The following is an 18,429-nucleotide window of genomic DNA, read 5'->3' as shown; positions in this document are numbered from 1 at the left end:
AGTCGCCTATGTTTCTAGTCGCCTATGTTTCTAGTCGCCTATGTTTCTAGTCGCCTATGTTTCTAGTCGCCTATGTTTCTAGTCGCCTATGTTTCTAGTCGCCTATGTTTCTAGTCGCCTATGTTTCTAGTCGCCTATGTTTCTAGTCGCCTATGTTTCTAGTCGCCTATGTTTCTAGTCGCCTATGTTTCTAGTCGCCTATGTTTCTAGTCGCCTATGTTTCTAGTCGCCTATGTTTCTAGTCGCCTATGTTTCTAGTCGCCTATGTTTCTAGTCGCCTATGTTTCTAGTCGCCTATGTTTCTAGTCGCCTATGTTTCTAGTCGCCTATGTTTCTAGTCGCCTATGTTTCTAGTCGCCTATGTTTCTAGTCGCCTATGTTTCTAGTCGCCTATGTTTCTAGTCGCCTATGTTTCTAGTCGCCTATGTTTCTAGTCGCCTATGTTTCTAGTCGCCTATGTTTCTAGTCGCCTATGTTTCTAGTCGCCTATGTTTCTAGTCGCCTATGTTTCTAGTCGCCTATGTTTCTAGTCGCCTATGTTTCTAGTCGCCTATGTTTCTAGTCGCCTATGTTTCTAGTCGCCTATGTTTCTAGTCGCCTATGTTTCTAGTCGCCTATGTTTCTAGTCGCCTATGTTTCTAGTCGCCTATGTTTCTAGTCGCCTATGTTTCTAGTCGCCTATGTTTCTAGTCGCCTATGTTTCTAGTCGCCTATGTTTCTAGTCGCCTATGTTTCTAGTCGCCTATGTTTCTAGTCGCCTATGTTTCTAGTCGCCTATGTTTCTAGTCGCCTATGTTTCTAGTCGCCTATGTTTCTAGTCGCCTATGTTTCTAGTCGCCTATGTTTCTAGTCGCCTATGTTTCTAGTCGCCTATGTTTCTAGTCGCCTATGTTTCTAGTCGCCTATGTTTCTAGTCGCCTATGTTTCTAGTCGCCTATGTTTCTAGTCGCCTATGTTTCTAGTCGCCTATGTTTCTAGTCGCCTATGTTTCTAGTCGCCTATGTTTCTAGTCGCCTATGTTTCTAGTCGCCTATGTTTCTAGTCGCCTATGTTTCTAGTCGCCTATGTTTCTAGTCGCCTATGTTTCTAGTCGCCTATGTTTCTAGTCGCCTATGTTTCTAGTCGCCTATGTTTCTAGTCGCCTATGTTTCTAGTCGCCTATGTTTCTAGTCGCCTATGTTTCTAGTCGCCTATGTTTCTAGTCGCCTATGTTTCTAGTCGCCTATGTTTCTAGTCGCCTATGTTTCTAGTCGCCTATGTTTCTAGTCGCCTATGTTTCTAGTCGCCTATGTTTCTAGTCGCCTATGTTTCTAGTCGCCTATGTTTCTAGTCGCCTATGTTTCTAGTCGCCTATGTTTCTAGTCGCCTATGTTTCTAGTCGCCTATGTTTCTAGTCGCCTATGTTTCTAGTCGCCTATGTTTCTAGTCGCCTATGTTTCTAGTCGCCTATGTTTCTAGTCGCCTATGTTTCTAGTCGCCTATGTTTCTAGTCGCCTATGTTTCTAGTCGCCTATGTTTCTAGTCGCCTATGTTTCTAGTCGCCTATGTTTCTAGTCGCCTATGTTTCTAGTCGCCTATGTTTCTAGTCGCCTATGTTTCTAGTCGCCTATGTTTCTAGTCGCCTATGTTTCTAGTCGCCTATGTTTCTAGTCGCCTATGTTTCTAGTCGCCTATGTTTCTAGTCGCCTATGTTTCTAGTCGCCTATGTTTCTAGTCGCCTATGTTTCTAGTCGCCTATGTTTCTAGTCGCCTATGTTTCTAGTCGCCTATGTTTCTAGTCGCCTATGTTTCTAGTCGCCTATGTTTCTAGTCGCCTATGTTTCTAGTCGCCTATGTTTCTAGTCGCCTATGTTTCTAGTCGCCTATGTTTCTAGTCGCCTATGTTTCTAGTCGCCTATGTTTCTAGTCGCCTATGTTTCTAGTCGCCTATGTTTCTAGTCGCCTATGTTTCTAGTCGCCTATGTTTCTAGTCGCCTATGTTTCTAGTCGCCTATGTTTCTAGTCGCCTATGTTTCTAGTCGCCTATGTTTCTAGTCGCCTATGTTTCTAGTCGCCTATGTTTCTAGTCGCCTATGTTTCTAGTCGCCTATGTTTCTAGTCGCCTATGTTTCTAGTCGCCTATGTTTCTAGTCGCCTATGTTTCTAGTCGCCTATGTTTCTAGTCGCCTATGTTTCTAGTCGCCTATGTTTCTAGTCGCCTATGTTTCTAGTCGCCTATGTTTCTAGTCGCCTATGTTTCTAGTCGCCTATGTTTCTAGTCGCCTATGTTTCTAGTCGCCTATGTTTCTAGTCGCCTATGTTTCTAGTCGCCTATGTTTCTAGTCGCCTATGTTTCTAGTCGCCTATGTTTCTAGTCGCCTATGTTTCTAGTCGCCTATGTTTCTAGTCGCCTATGTTTCTAGTCGCCTATGTTTCTAGTCGCCTATGTTTCTAGTCGCCTATGTTTCTAGTCGCCTATGTTTCTAGTCGCCTATGTTTCTAGTCGCCTATGTTTCTAGTCGCCTATGTTTCTAGTCGCCTATGTTTCTAGTCGCCTATGTTTCTAGTCGCCTATGTTTCTAGTCGCCTATGTTTCTAGTCGCCTATGTTTCTAGTCGCCTATGTTTCTAGTCGCCTATGTTTCTAGTCGCCTATGTTTCTAGTCGCCTATGTTTCTAGTCGCCTATGTTTCTAGTCGCCTATGTTTCTAGTCGCCTATGTTTCTAGTCGCCTATGTTTCTAGTCGCCTATGTTTCTAGTCGCCTATGTTTCTAGTCGCCTATGTTTCTAGTCGCCTATGTTTCTAGTCGCCTATGTTTCTAGTCGCCTATGTTTCTAGTCGCCTATGTTTCTAGTCGCCTATGTTTCTAGTCGCCTATGTTTCTAGTCGCCTATGTTTCTAGTCGCCTATGTTTCTAGTCGCCTATGTTTCTAGTCGCCTATGTTTCTAGTCGCCTATGTTTCTAGTCGCCTATGTTTCTAGTCGCCTATGTTTCTAGTCGCCTATGTTTCTAGTCGCCTATGTTTCTAGTCGCCTATGTTTCTAGTCGCCTATGTTTCTAGTCGCCTATGTTTCTAGTCGCCTATGTTTCTAGTCGCCTATGTTTCTAGTCGCCTATGTTTCTAGTCGCCTATGTTTCTAGTCGCCTATGTTTCTAGTCGCCTATGTTTCTAGTCGCCTATGTTTCTAGTCGCCTATGTTTCTAGTCGCCTATGTTTCTAGTCGCCTATGTTTCTAGTCGCCTATGTTTCTAGTCGCCTATGTTTCTAGTCGCCTATGTTTCTAGTCGCCTATGTTTCTAGTCGCCTATGTTTCTAGTCGCCTATGTTTCTAGTCGCCTATGTTTCTAGTCGCCTATGTTTCTAGTCGCCTATGTTTCTAGTCGCCTATGTTTCTAGTCGCCTATGTTTCTAGTCGCCTATGTTTCTAGTCGCCTATGTTTCTAGTCGCCTATGTTTCTAGTCGCCTATGTTTCTAGTCGCCTATGTTTCTAGTCGCCTATGTTTCTAGTCGCCTATGTTTCTAGTCGCCTATGTTTCTAGTCGCCTATGTTTCTAGTCGCCTATGTTTCTAGTCGCCTATGTTTCTAGTCGCCTATGTTTCTAGTCGCCTATGTTTCTAGTCGCCTATGTTTCTAGTCGCCTATGTTTCTAGTCGCCTATGTTTCTAGTCGCCTATGTTTCTAGTCGCCTATGTTTCTAGTCGCCTATGTTTCTAGTCGCCTATGTTTCTAGTCGCCTATGTTTCTAGTCGCCTATGTTTCTAGTCGCCTATGTTTCTAGTCGCCTATGTTTCTAGTCGCCTATGTTTCTAGTCGCCTATGTTTCTAGTCGCCTATGTTTCTAGTCGCCTATGTTTCTAGTCGCCTATGTTTCTAGTCGCCTATGTTTCTAGTCGCCTATGTTTCTAGTCGCCTATGTTTCTAGTCGCCTATGTTTCTAGTCGCCTATGTTTCTAGTCGCCTATGTTTCTAGTCGCCTATGTTTCTAGTCGCCTATGTTTCTAGTCGCCTATGTTTCTAGTCGCCTATGTTTCTAGTCGCCTATGTTTCTAGTCGCCTATGTTTCTAGTCGCCTATGTTTCTAGTCGCCTATGTTTCTAGTCGCCTATGTTTCTAGTCGCCTATGTTTCTAGTCGCCTATGTTTCTAGTCGCCTATGTTTCTAGTCGCCTATGTTTCTAGTCGCCTATGTTTCTAGTCGCCTATGTTTCTAGTCGCCTATGTTTCTAGTCGCCTATGTTTCTAGTCGCCTATGTTTCTAGTCGCCTATGTTTCTAGTCGCCTATGTTTCTAGTCGCCTATGTTTCTAGTCGCCTATGTTTCTAGTCGCCTATGTTTCTAGTCGCCTATGTTTCTAGTCGCCTATGTTTCTAGTCGCCTATGTTTCTAGTCGCCTATGTTTCTAGTCGCCTATGTTTCTAGTCGCCTATGTTTCTAGTCGCCTATGTTTCTAGTCGCCTATGTTTCTAGTCGCCTATGTTTCTAGTCGCCTATGTTTCTAGTCGCCTATGTTTCTAGTCGCCTATGTTTCTAGTCGCCTATGTTTCTAGTCGCCTATGTTTCTAGTCGCCTATGTTTCTAGTCGCCTATGTTTCTAGTCGCCTATGTTTCTAGTCGCCTATGTTTCTAGTCGCCTATGTTTCTAGTCGCCTATGTTTCTAGTCGCCTATGTTTCTAGTCGCCTATGTTTCTAGTCGCCTATGTTTCTAGTCGCCTATGTTTCTAGTCGCCTATGTTTCTAGTCGCCTATGTTATGTTTTTTTCCAAACTGAAGTTGGGAAAGCATGTAGACTGTGCTTTTCTAAGCTTTTGGTAACAGCATAAAGGAAAGGAGCACCGACCAATTAGTGTTTTGAAAATACGGAATTCTGGCAAGTCACTTATGACAGATGTCATCTATTGACTGTTTCATGGAAGATCGACAGTGTTCATGCTGCAGATTCTTCAGCTGAGTCAGTGCAGGCTACAACATATCATTTTTAGGAAGATGTTAACAGCCTTCTGGCTTAGCTTACAAAGTGGTGTCATTCACTTAGTCTCTGTGGAAAGACCTAAAATCAGACAGCCAAATCACGCTTTCCTGCTTATACATTAATGTTTTGATTTAAAGTTTTCGCTGTTGAAATAAACCTTTGGGGATATCTTAATATGTGTTTGCTCTCTCTCTTTGTCTCCCATTAAATCTACCTACCTTTAGCCTCTTGATTTGAGCTGGAAGAAGGTGGATTCAATGAGAGACTTATTTCGTCAGCGAGAGAGGTGTTAGGCCCATGCTAAACAGAATAACAAAATACCCCTGTCACAGGGATACGGTGGGCCTCTTGAAATGGTGAACTGTTCCCTGTCGACCTCTAGTGTTTTCAGTTATCTTCCCATCTCCTCGCCTCTGTTTGCGCCTTTCGGACCATATGTGCCAGGCTTGTGTGCAGAAAGCTGCCTCTCTGCTCCAGATGGCCTAGACCTGTAACTGTCTTTTCCTTTGTTACACAAAAAACATGTGCACTTCTTTATGAGAGGTCATCTATTGCTATATAAAATCATTTATGCTCTGGCGAGTGTGTGTAAAAGACCTAGCTACACTGATGTCTTTCTCAGACTTACAGAATCATGGAAAAGGATAAAACTGTGAACAACCTCACTTGGGACATTGTAGACAGGCTGTTTGTGTTGTGTTTTTTTCTTGCCATGAGTAGTAGGAAGGCTACAGTCACTTCTTGGGGTAGCTCAGTTGAGGTGATACTGGTGGTGACAGCTTGAGGTAGAAGGTGTAGGACTGCAGGTCAGGATAAATGGCTACAATTGCCAGTGATTTGGAGGACTTCAAGGATGCTCTCTGTATGTCCAGATGCTGGGTGGTTGAGATTCAAGTCCATTCAGCTTGTGGGATGCTTACTGGAGTTGGCAACAAATGGCTGGTGAGGAGAGCAAGCCAAGGGGTGGGCATGCAGCAAGTCTTTGCCTGAATAATTGCCTCAGCCTCACAACTTGAGGTTCATAGACTTCCTGAGCCAGGTTTGCCATCTTTGTATTTAATAAAGTTCTGTGGGTGCTATTTTGACTATTTTTGTGTGTGTGAAGATGCCAACTCCTTTTAAAATCCTAAACACAGGAATGAATTATATCCTGCCTGGAAATATTTTTAATTTTCTCTGAACTTTTCCTCTTGTGCAGGGGTTCACAGGGATCACAGCCATATGATTAGCCAAGGCTGTTCCTGCTTCATGTTGGTCTAATTATCTGCTCATTAGAATCTTGAGTCTTGAGCTGGGGTTGTGTAGGGTGTCTTTGTTTAAAGTGCAATCTCTTAATGCAAATATTAAGAGAGCTTTCTGGCTTGCCTGAGTCAGACTGACAAGCTAATAATAGCCTTCATGTTAGTCTTGGCTAACAGAGAGCATCAGTATAAAAAGGTTTTACTGGGCTGGTATATCAATCAAATCATGGAACATAATATGCATTTGTGTATTTTGCTTGTTTTAACACTTAAGCTTCCATTAAGAAATATTTTCTTAATGCAAAGGGCATGGGAGTAAAAATTTCTTCCTCTAAATATACCATTACATCCACTTGAGATTTCAAATCAATCTTAGATGGCCTCCAATTAATAGAATGCCATAATACAAACCTGTTTTCAACAGCTGTAGCCTTGTTCAAGAAACTATTCTTAAGTTTATAGGTAACGTGTCAGAGCAATGAGTCACATGGCTTAAAAACTGGTGTATTGAATGTGTGGGGGAGTTGTGAGGATGGCTAATTGTTGGAGAGGGCATGTTTTATTTCCCAGCTTTGCCAGCAGAGGATTACATGTTATGCAATTGCTGCAATTTAATTGCAGAGGTTTTGATATCTGCCTTTAAATTATCCCAAGGGCATCTAGGAGGAATGGCTTACTTTGAATAAATCTTAATAAACGTATGACTTTATGCTGCTGGCTTGTTTTGTTCTGAGTGTCATTTGTTCCTGTTAACTATATCATAGAAGTCAATACAGCTATTCCTGGAAACATGGCAATATCACATGAGTAAGTATTTGTAGGATGGGCTTGGTATTGTCCTTGTAACAATTGTCAGCTTCTCTCTTTTATTTGTGGAAGAGTGATGCATATGAATGTACCTTTATCTGGAAAGTTTTAGGCAATTCTAATAAAAGGAGATATGCATGAATTATCAGTACATGATGTTCTATTCACTAGAGGGAGAGTCATTTTAAAAAGCCTGTTAAGTGAGGCATGGTTGCTAAGTAAGGCAGGGGTTTTATTAGACCAACTGACGTAATGGAAAAAAGCAGGCAAGATCTTGAGAGTACAAAGATCTCTTTTGGATGTGAAACAAATGGCAGGCTGCACTAAGAATGGTTTTGGAACAATGGCTCTGAACTTAAGCTAAATATGTTAAATGGTGATGAAATATGAGAGGAAGGGGTAGCTGAGACGTGGGAAGAATTGTTAGGTAATGGAGGTGACATGGGAACATGGAGCAAGTGTGGTTTCTGAAGGAATTTAAGGATATTTGGAACTACAGTGCTACTGCCTTCTGTCTTCATGGTGTTGGCAACTGCAGTTAGGACAAACTCAAGGAATGGCAAATACTGAGGAGGGCAAACTCAAGGAATGGCAAATAAGGAACAGTATAAAAATGGACTGAGTGGAGGAGGCAGAATATGAAGCAATGTGGGAGGGATGTCCACTGAAAGTGTTCTTTAGAATGATAGAGATGAATACTTCCTTTGAAGCCTGGGAGAAATAGGCGTTCAAGTTCAGGAAACAAGAATGCTGGTAGGGGGCTTTTTACAAAGTAATGTAGGGATAGGATAAAGGGGAATGCCTTTAAGCTGAAAGATGGTAGATTTAAATTGGGTATTAGGAAGAAGTTCTTTGCTGTGAGAGCAGTGAGGCACTGGAACAAGTTGCTCAGAGAAGCTGTGTTTGCCCCATCCCTGGCAGTTTTTAAGGCCAGGTTGGATGGGGCTTGAAGCAACCTGATCTAGTGGAAGGTGTCCCCACCCATGGCAGGGAATTGGAACTGTATGAGCTTTAAGGTCCCTTCCAACCCAAACCATCCCATGATTCTAAGAAATTAACTTTTGTCGGGATGTTTTCTAGTACCAATGTTTTTGTGCTGTTGAGATAAGACAACCAGAGTATATAGTTGTGAGCCTTTTTTTTAGAACTTATTTTAGGTAGGCTACCTGTAATTCCTTGTGGGGTGGTTGATTTTTTTTTTTTTAATATCTCTGTTTGTTTTTTTTTTTTCCTCTACTTAAGTGTCCTGCGTAAATGTCCTTGTTGGGTGAAGGTCCTTGTTATGTTGAGGTGGGTATCTTGGGTATTACCTTTAGCTGGGGAGAGCTGTACTACATTTGGAGACCTGGCTGGGTTTCTCATTCTGTGTGTTTTGCATGACTGGCATCTGCAAGTACTGAGTGTCCTCTGCACAGTTCCGGGAATATTGTGGAGTGGACTTGATGTAGACAGGCAGAGTTTCTTTTGAGTAGCTCAGCAGTAAAAATGACCATGCTTTCCATATTTTCCTGTGCTGCACAGGCTTAATTTAAACTACCTGAAGACCTGCAGATGAAAGACTTACTTTTTTATTAGAAAGGCTAACTTGCATGGTGTTCAGGCATAATAAGGAGGTATAAAGTACTTTGGGCCTCTGAGATAAACACCATAAAGCTTGAAAGAGCTATTAAGAATATCCAGTGTAACTAATGGTAACCTTAACTGGCGGTTAGGTGTTGGGCCATAACTGTTCTTTCTTATTAATGCAAAAAAACCTCTCCTGTCTTCCAGCACAGGCTTGCATTCATACCTCTGATGACTGACAGAGGAAACAAGTGTGTTACTCTTTGTTACTTTCTGGCCTGAAGAGGGGTCTCAAATGTAAAATGGGGAAAGACTTGTCTGCTGGCCACTGTGGCACAACTATTCAATGTTGTTTACCATTTACCAGAGGGGGTATGCAAGGACCCTGTTTTTAGCTCCCCTGTGCTTAAATTTGCAAAGCCTTACCACCTAGAACAGGCTGTCTTGGGGAATTCATGATTTAATAATGTTAACAATCTGTAGGCTACAAAAAAAATCACTGACTTTCATTTCTGTCACAGAAGGCTCCTGCCTTAAAAGATAACAACAAACTGCACCATGTTCGGTAGCTTTAGGTAGACCTTGCAAGTTTTATGCAGTTATTATCTGGCATACTGCATTTCCTAAATTACAGCACGGCAAAGAAATTGTAATAGTGCTGACAGAATTTCTGTAAAACCGTCAACATGTAATTTTTTTATTTATTTTTTTTTTATTTTTCCCTCCATGCCTCCTGAAATCCTATGATTTTTCTAGCTAGGGCTAGGTAGCAGGATGAAGATTACATGCCATCCTACAAAGCAATGCTTTTATTTTGGTCTTCTTATTTTAGGAATAATCAGCAGAGAACAACACACTTCCTGTTACAAATTACATGTGCTTCCCTGAGGGGGCTGATAGCAGAGAGGGGCTCTTACAGAATATGAATTTGCTGTAACAAATAGTTTAGATTAGATAAATCTCATCTGCCCTTGAATCCAGTGTAAATCTTCCATTGACTTGTATGGAGCCTGAGTTTCATTGTATGTTTGCGTACTGTTTATAAGGCAGGCACTGCATTTTCATTGTGTATGTATGTTAGCTATTCAGTAGCTTTGGGCTGTGGAGGTCAGTGCCTATAGCTGTCAAGTCTTTCATTCCCGCCCTCGCACGTCAACTGAAATAGAGGCTGGTGCATGTACGAGACCTAGTGGTGGGACTTGCAGTGATCTTAGTGTAGGAAGATCCTCTCAAGCTCCCTAGCCTCAGTCATCTGCTCCTCAGCTTGTGAGGCACCATCCTTTGTCAGGCAGTACCTCATCTGAAAGAGTTGCTGTAGATCAGTATTTTTGAGGGACAGCAAAGAGCATCTGCTGGGTTGTCAGTCAAATCGTGCTTCAACACTTGGGCTCATTTTCTGGGAAGAGCATACAGTTATGTTTTGCTAGCTGGGGCATTCATGTAAAAATTGCCAGCAGGATGTGTTTGTGCTCATGACTTGTAATAAAATCTTGGCTCCATTAAGACCTGTGGACCATTTGCCGTTCTGAAGTCATTGGATCATGATTTGTCAGTTTTTTATTGATACTGGATTTTTAGCAAGGTGGCTGTTTGATCAGGTCAAGGTGAAAAAATTCATAGAACTAGTTTTTTTTTTAAATAGCAATTTAAAAACCTGTTTCAAATTTTATTAAATTTAAGACACAACATGATTTTATGTATTTCTCTAGACTTCTAAGTTTTGTGCTAGAAATAATGGAGTATCTTTCTTTCCCTCAAGGCCAAATGTCTGTCCAGCGTTTGAGTTGGCGTTGGTAGGACACTCACAGCCATGTGTCCAAGCCTTTAGTCGAATGGTGAAGATGTGGAAACAAGGTTGCGCAAGGAGAAGGTGGTGTACTGGCTATGAGAGAAGGTAGTCCATTATCTATAATTATAAATTGATTGTTACTGAGCTTAATGCAAATTCTTTATAACTTTCTTTTTTGTGAGGGAAGTTTGTAAAATACATCATCAGAGGCGTGTGATGTAGTTATGAATATAATTGGTGTCCTGCTGAGGTTTTACTTTGTCAGTTATTACTGAGTAGAAAATGCAGCTTTTTTTGTTTTGTTTTGGGTGCATCATGAACTTCTTGGCTAGCTTTGGATCACAATTATATATCACTGGAAAATGTTCTGTCTTTTTCAGGTCAAGTCTAGCTGTCAAGTTATCTACTTTGAAAAAATGAACTTCTTTCTAGTTCTGTCATGCTTAGAACTGATGTTAGATCTGACTCCCCCAACGACTAAACCCCAAATTGATTATAAACCAAAATTACTCACCTTTGACTAGCCTGAATAAAATTAATCAGAAAATATGTGGACGTGACATAATAGAGCATTGGATGTTATCAGGATGCGTTTTGCTCTTTGTTTCATTTTTAACAACTACTGTTAGGGGCTGAAAAAAGGTATAGTAAATATTACATGAGTACATTTTATTCCTGATGAGATGTAAATAACTTGAATAGAAGTTGAGTGTTCTCTCAAACTTACTCTCTTTAAAGGTCTGGGTACTACACAATTTACAAGCAGGTGTACAGATTGGAGCGTCAAACTGTCTATAAGTGCTGCCCTGGATGGGTCCAACATGACAGTGAACCTGGCTGTTTGCACTGTAAGTTGATGGCAAAACCCTGACAAATCAAGAGAGGTGACATGCTTAGGTCTTACTTTCCTATGCTTAATTCTAGAAAGATGGGGTTTGTTTCTTGCTGTTTGTAACTGGGATTTCCAGTTAAAAGGAGGCAATCTATTGATGGGTAGGTAAGAAAACTTCATTTAAAAATACAGAAGCTGTCATAGGCAGAAGTACCAGGTATCTCTAAACAGTGGAAACTGAATTTTTTTATTATATTTGTTGCAGCATTTTTGTGCCAGCCTGACTTTCACAGGCCAACCAAATTTATTGCTGTTACCCAAATTATGTGAAGAAATCTGCTGTAAGGCATTTGTTTCTTGGATGTAGCACTCACTGCAGAGTCTAACTGGTTTTGGCTTTTTCACTGCTGCTGTTGCCATTGAAGCAATTATGTTTCTACACTAGGGTCCTCCATCTGAGAACCTGTTCCTATCAGTAATTTTTAATCATGACTGGATGTTTTTCTGAAAGATGGAATTTAATTTAAATGATAAGGATGCAATTTAGCCACTCTTAACAATGAGTAGAAGATAGCAATCTACTTGGTGTTTAGTTTTGTTTCTGTTTTGTCAGTAATTGTATTTTCTGTTTGAAAGTTAACATCTGTTCCTCTATCTTTTAATCTTCATACCAGCTCAAGGGATACACTCAGAAAGCTTGCTTTTATGTTTGTCTCTTTGTTTTTAAAAAAAGTCTAAGAGGTATTCCTGTTAGTTTCAGACTGAATCTACATATTTAGTATGCACCTGTTTAGTTGTAAGAAGTCTGTAAGAGATGTTTACAATCTTTATTTTAATCTCTGGTGTAAAGGAGTTTTAAGTATTTGAACACCAATAGCAATATAAAATCCTTTTCTTCCTGAAAGAGCGGTGCAGGCTTGCTTTGAATTCTTTAAAGGCACGAAAGAGGTTGAATTAGTCTTTTATGTGTGATACTCTGCAAGTTTGGTCAAGTATGTTGAATTTAATTTATAGTAAATGGATAATATTTGGTGTTGGAGGAAAGTAAATATTTTAATTCCCTTGGATATATATAACATCTTTTAGTACACCAGTGTTTCTTAACCATTGCTGCATCATTCTCTGGCAGTTCATGTCTTCTTTAATACTAGGTTCAGACATTGCTTTGAGTCCTAAGAAACTGCATTTGGCCTCTGAAGCATACTCAGGTTAAACTGCATTATCTTAGTCTTATTTCTCACTTAAATTTCTTCATATCAACGTGGTAGCTCCAACCATGATGATAATTTCTACTGCAGCCTAACCTCGCCACTTAAATAAAAAGCTGGGTTTCTTCTTATTTGGAAGTTCCTGTTACAGGAGGACTATGACAGGAAGAGGGAATTCTGGAAGACCCTTGTCACAAAAAACAATAACACACCCATCCTCATTTCATTCTATTTGTGTGTCCTAGTGCTGTGCACTGTTGGCACTTGTTTCAATGGAGGGAAGTGTTTGGAAGCAGGATCCCAGGTTTGCCAGTGTCCTGCAGGATTTCAGGGTCCTCGCTGCCAGTATGGTGAGTCAAACTAAATGTCTCAAATGCATCTGGTGCTTGGGTAAAAAGCATGCTTAACGATATTTGTTACAGCATGAACATTTTATTTATGTAGACTTAAAGTTGCCTTTGCACTCTGACTTGTTATTTGGTCATTCTCTTACTTTCCAGCATTTGCCTTGTTTAGTATCGAATTTTAACAAAGCAAGAAGAAAATTTAACATGGTTGATATCAGATGAGTTTCTGTAGTGGATAATACCATTGAATATCAGCAGTGGTATCCAGTGGAATATCTTTCTATTGCTTCTGAACTTGGATGTTCTTGTGATGCTCTTGTTAAGTTTCTCTGCATTGCTTTTTACCTTTGTGAGAATAAATTCTGAGACAAAACAGCTTGGACAGCAGGTAAAAAAATGCAGCAAATACACTGAATGTATTTTTTTAATGGATTTTTTGGTGCATCTGTAAGTAAGAAGCCTGATTTTTGCAGATCACTAGCATATATTTCCTAGTATTCTTGAAATAACTCATGCACCAATCTTTCATTTCAGTAACTGTGTTCTAGCTTATTATAGACTAAATTCTATGAACTTATACTATCACCCACTCTTAGTGGGAATCTTTCTCTCATACGCTGGTTCATACTCTAATAAACCCACAATGGGTTGTCTTGTAATTTATGTGGAATAAGATGATCACATATTGTGTAAAACTCTCTAAAATTACAGAACTGCATCCATCTGGCTTCTTATGGGAGGAGGAAAAAGTCATTCCTTCAGAGTAGGCTGTGACTGGGACAAAGGACTTCTTTTGTATTAGGAAAATGATAATTTCCTCTTCAACTGAATCACATTGTGTTTCTTTCAAAGAAAGGTGGATTTTTGGATATTTAAGTCTTTCACTTTTAAATTCCCATATGTTCACATCTTCACCTGCCTCATCTGTCATGAAGTATAAGTTGGAAGGAACGTAACTGTTTACAACGATCCCTTTAAGAGCTAAAAAGCTAAGCTCTGTACTTGATATGTGGCTTCTATCATGCTTGTTTCATAACCTTTGTCATATTCTGATCTCTGGGCTCCACCAAGTCTTACGTGATAATGTGGGCTCCCTGCACCAAAGCAGCTGCATCTGTATAGGTAGCAGCCTCCCTCAGTAAAGGTATAAAGCAGCTGGAGTTGCAGCAGGCATGGGAAGTGGGAAATGTAAAAAGTAAACAAATGTTGCAACAGTTTTGTGGTTTATTTATTTTATTTATTCATGCCTGGTCATAGATGATATCTTTCACTATAAGGAAGCATTTAAATAAAATGCAGAGCTCTTTACAAGGAAACGTCTACTCACATCAGACCACAGTGTGCCAGTATCTCCTTTCAGACATGAGTTCAGTTAAGCACATTCTAAGGGAGATGATGTAATTGTGTTTTTCTTTACTGCCCATAGAAATAAGCTTACGTATGCCACTTGATATGAACCAGAGTGACACCAATGCAGGTTACTTTGTTATTGAATTACAGTAAAGTTGCTGGTTCAAGGTAAGTAGGATCAGGATCTATAAGGAGCCCATATAATAAGCTTTTGCCAAATACAATGTAAGTCTCAGCAAATCCTAAACAGTCTTTGCTAGTTTGAGTCTCCTGTTTCTTGCTAATACCTACAGCACTAAGGCATTTCTAAGAGGCAGGTTATGTGGGTGTAACATGTGGATAACACAGGTCAGATTTTCAAACTGAAATGAGATTGTGTGGTGTCTATGTCACAGGTTGGTGACTGCAGATACTAAAACCAGTGTGAGGTATCCTGAAATTCTTGCTTTTTGCAGTTGGGTGAATTTTTATTTTCATGGTTTGTCTGCTTTCTATTGATTCCTGAGGTTTGAATGGAATTTCAGTAGTCATAATTTTTAGGTTTATACAGTTGCTGCTGTTGCAGTCTGGTAGGGATGAGTTTATAAATTAAATTCTGAAGGGAAAAACCTACTTTCATGGACAATTCACTTGCTTAACAAAAACAAGGTAACTTTAGAGTGTAAGGCCTCTTTAACTGTTGCAGGCATCTCCAATTAGATGTTGGTGAGGTTTGTATTGTATTTGTTCTAAGCAGAACTAAAGGAAATGTACTGAGGAATCAGAAGCTATAGACTGTTTTTCTGTCTGATGTTGGAATATTGCTCTTGTAAATTGGCTTGAATTTAATGTGACTGCATTACTTAGCAGTAATATCTTGAGCTTATAGACAGTTTAGTCTGTCCCCTCCTCCCCACTTCTCTGTGCATCCTGACTGTAAATAAACTGTTTTCCTTCCAATACTTAACCCAAAGGAATAGGAATCTTTCCTACCAGCATCTTTTGCTTTGAGGAACAGGTGGGTGCTAGGAAAACCATGGTTTTATAATCTTGGAACATGTGCTATAAAATATTAGTGGAAAAGATTATAGTATAATGTATGAAGCTGTCAGAGGATGCTGTGGTACAGAGGCACACTTCTACCTCTCAGCTGCGTTCCTCAGTGGAGTCTTTGGTAGGAGTGTTCAGGTAGTCCTTTTGGGGGCTTTACAGGGAAAGGGAGGCTCTAACTGGATATGGGACCACAGATGTCTAGCCGAAAGCTGCCCATCAGGCATTCCTTGATTGTAATCTCGGTTTCCATCAATCTTGGTATTGCGGCCTTCTGTTAGCCTCTTGGCAGAGGAGGAACCATGAGCATTTCCTAACTATACGTACATTCATTTGAGCAAAATTGTCCGATCTATTCCATTTTATAGCTCCCCTCTCAAACTTCTTTGCTCATCTTCATTCTGTTTCTGTCATTCAGTAGTGACAGCTAATTCTGAAGTTTCACTTGTGAAGTGGCCCTCATTATCTCCCTGCTGGGCACTAGGATTCACAGGCAATAGGCAAGAAACTGTTATAAAAATATTATTAAACTCAGTTATTCTAAAAGATAAATGAGAGCATACATTCCTAATCTATTTTTTTCTCTTTGTCACCTTTATATTTGCCATAAAGTTAGTAGGTGGGCCAGCCTCCTGCAAATCAAGTTGCTACATGCTTTGTCCTGGTCTGTCCTGCAGAAAGTTTGATATGGATCATTGAGCATGACTTATAACAGCCCAGTGCATCATAGCAGTCTGCATCTGAGGTAATTATTCACAATTGGCATGATTGCATCTAACAACTTTATCATGTCGTGCTTTAGCAGCCTGCAGCACAATGTTATGAGTCCTGTAATGAACTTTAGGTAATTGTAACTGGAAATGTATTGCTGCATTGCTTCAACACTGTACTCCATAGTTTTATTATTTTACCCTCACAAGTAACAATAAAAACTTAGAAGAAAGATTTATGGATGAAATGGTTGAGCTCTTCATATAGCCATTACAAGGATCCAGTAACAGATTGAGCTGTCTCTTACATTGTCTGCTGCAATTTGTCTTGTGATAATAGACTTACATCAATTACAGTGTAAACTTGCAAGCTGTATTTCCTTCTGTTTCTTTACTTGCTTGAGAGTTGAGATTCCCATTTCTCTTGAGCCCATTGAAGGGGAGGAAATACATGTAACAGAGAAGAGAAATGGTAAAACCCACTGCCAAGAATCAAATCTGCTGCAATGCTGGTTTCATTGTTATTCATTAGTTGTGCTGGCAATCTTGTTCAAGGCCTGCTAGCCAGCTGAGCTGGACATCAAAGTAAATTAACTTCATTCAGCTTGTTTAATTTGGCCCTGAGACTTGTACTTGGATATTCAGCTAGTGAAAGCATGCCATGTTCTACAAACAAGAGTAGCTTTATTTACTCCTTGTATACATAAAGTTGTTCAATTTAAAATGAAGGGCTAGTTTTGATTCTTAAAATCAAGCCTCAAGTTATTACAGGTTTTACCAAGTGCCTCCTGCTGGTTTTAATAATTCGAGCAAAACCAAGAATGAGAACTGAATAGGCTTTAGTATTTCATGACTGAAACAAAATACCAGTGTTACAAAGGTTTCGTAAGAGGCTACTGTAATTAGGAAAGAGTAACTGCAGCTGAGCATCTCTGAGATGATGACTGCTATCAGAAGACAGATAAAAGTAGGTAAGGAATGACCAAGGCAGACTTGTCAGGGAAGTTATCTTACAATGACAGGATGTTTGTTATCTGAGTTTAATTATTTGAAGAAATCTGAACACATTATTCCAGTGTTTAACAGATTATTAAGTGTCAATATATTTCAGTTTTACAATGTGGTGTTGGCTGTAATGCTGTTGGAATTTTAAATTAATTCTCTTACAATGCCTGATGTAGATGACTAAAGATTGCGTGCTTGGGAAACTACATCGTGAGAGGCAGTGTAGTCTGCTGAATACAGTGCTCGCCCGATGTTTGAGATAAGGGCTTTGCTTTTGCTTGCCACTGACCTTGGATATTAGTTCAGTAACTTTTAACACGTTATACTGCTATGCCTCCATTTTTTTGTATATGGAATTTTGATAATGATAGCTCATTCCTTTGTAAAGTGCTTTGAGACCTAAGTAATTAAACATAAGGTAATAGCATTAGAATGTGTATATAGAGGCAAAATGCACAGTGAATGTGTAGCTAAAATGAAATGCTTAAGAGATATTAATCAGCTCATTGACTAACTGTCAATCTCTTCCTTACCTCTGGTCACATGCTATTAAGGTGTTGAACTATATAAATAAAAACATCAGCACCTCCTAATCCAAGTAGATCAGAGTTTAAATGACAGAACTACCTAAAGGTTTGGTTGTATTTTGTTGTTTTTGTTTGTGGTTATTTTGATTTTTTGATTATTTTTTTTTTAACCATTGAGTCAAATGGCAGGCATTCGGCTGGATCTTCTCGCAACTCAAAATACTCATTCACTCTGAAAGAGTTTTCTTCAATTTTCCTCTAGGAAATATTTTTCCTGCAAAGTCATTTGATAGAACTTCTGATTATTGTTCTGACTGCCATTTTGATCGCGTCTAGAGATGCATATTTTCTTCTTTGAGATGGAGGCCTAGGTAAATCTTACAGGGCAGTATATATCCATGAAACGGTACTACAAGTTTTCATTATTTGTAGGTTCCTCAAAATATCAAGCTTAAAACTCCCATGGGTCTGTTATCCATAGAGGTGTCTTTAGTTGGCATGGATCTTAGTTTCCCAGTGGAACTACCTAATGTTTGAGTATTTGTGAGGGTAGATCATTTGTTAAAGTACTTAAGCAGTGTTGCTGATAGAAAGGCTTTCACTATTGCCAGTGATTCTGTCATTTTGTTTTCATATTTTGGCTATAAAATTTTGTATTCATATTTTGGCCATGCAGTTTTATCAAAGACAAAATTTTTAACATGAACATTATCATTAGCCCATAGGAGGGTGGAAGAAGATCACACAAAGATAATTTATTCAGATTACTCTAGAGTAGTGCATGTAATCTCTTTAAGATTATCAGGATTTTTTTCTCTTTTAGTACAGTCATTCTGCTCCAAATGACATAGTCTCACTAGTGAAGAGCTAGCAAGCCAGTCATTGCAAGGGAAGGAGAGATGACTGATTAGACTGCTGAGGATAGACAGGTACCTGTTCTCTGGTAGAAAGAAATCTTGTGATTATCCTCTACTCCTAGTGGGCCCTTCTGTTCTCTCTCTGCTCCTTTTCAGCTTCCAGAAAAAATGACCCATCAGCCCTGTAACTTTTTCTTTTGCTACCATACTT

General features: G+C 39.8%; 1 protein-coding gene across 1 annotated transcript in view; it reads left to right on the top strand.

Annotated features, from left to right (window-relative positions):
• LOC133268850 (multiple epidermal growth factor-like domains protein 6) overlaps positions 1-18,429 on the top strand; it is a 210,337-nt gene that overhangs the window by 9,954 nt on the left and 181,954 nt on the right. Inside the window, exons 2-4 of the mRNA XM_061452608.1 lie at positions 10,324-10,458; positions 11,092-11,201; positions 12,639-12,743. Of these exons, the coding sequence (XP_061308592.1) occupies positions 10,324-10,458; positions 11,092-11,201; positions 12,639-12,743 (350 nt within the window). The remainder of the gene's footprint in view (positions 1-10,323; positions 10,459-11,091; positions 11,202-12,638; positions 12,744-18,429) is intronic.

The sequence above is a fragment of the Pezoporus flaviventris genome, unplaced genomic scaffold (assembly GCF_033815535.1).
Source record: "Pezoporus flaviventris isolate CSIRO_AGI_PZ_B2104156 unplaced genomic scaffold, CSIRO_AGI_Pfla_v1 ptg000013l, whole genome shotgun sequence".
Classification (NCBI taxonomy): Eukaryota; Metazoa; Chordata; class Aves; order Psittaciformes; family Psittacidae; genus Pezoporus; species Pezoporus flaviventris.
This window is presented reverse-complemented; position numbering and strand designations above follow the sequence as displayed.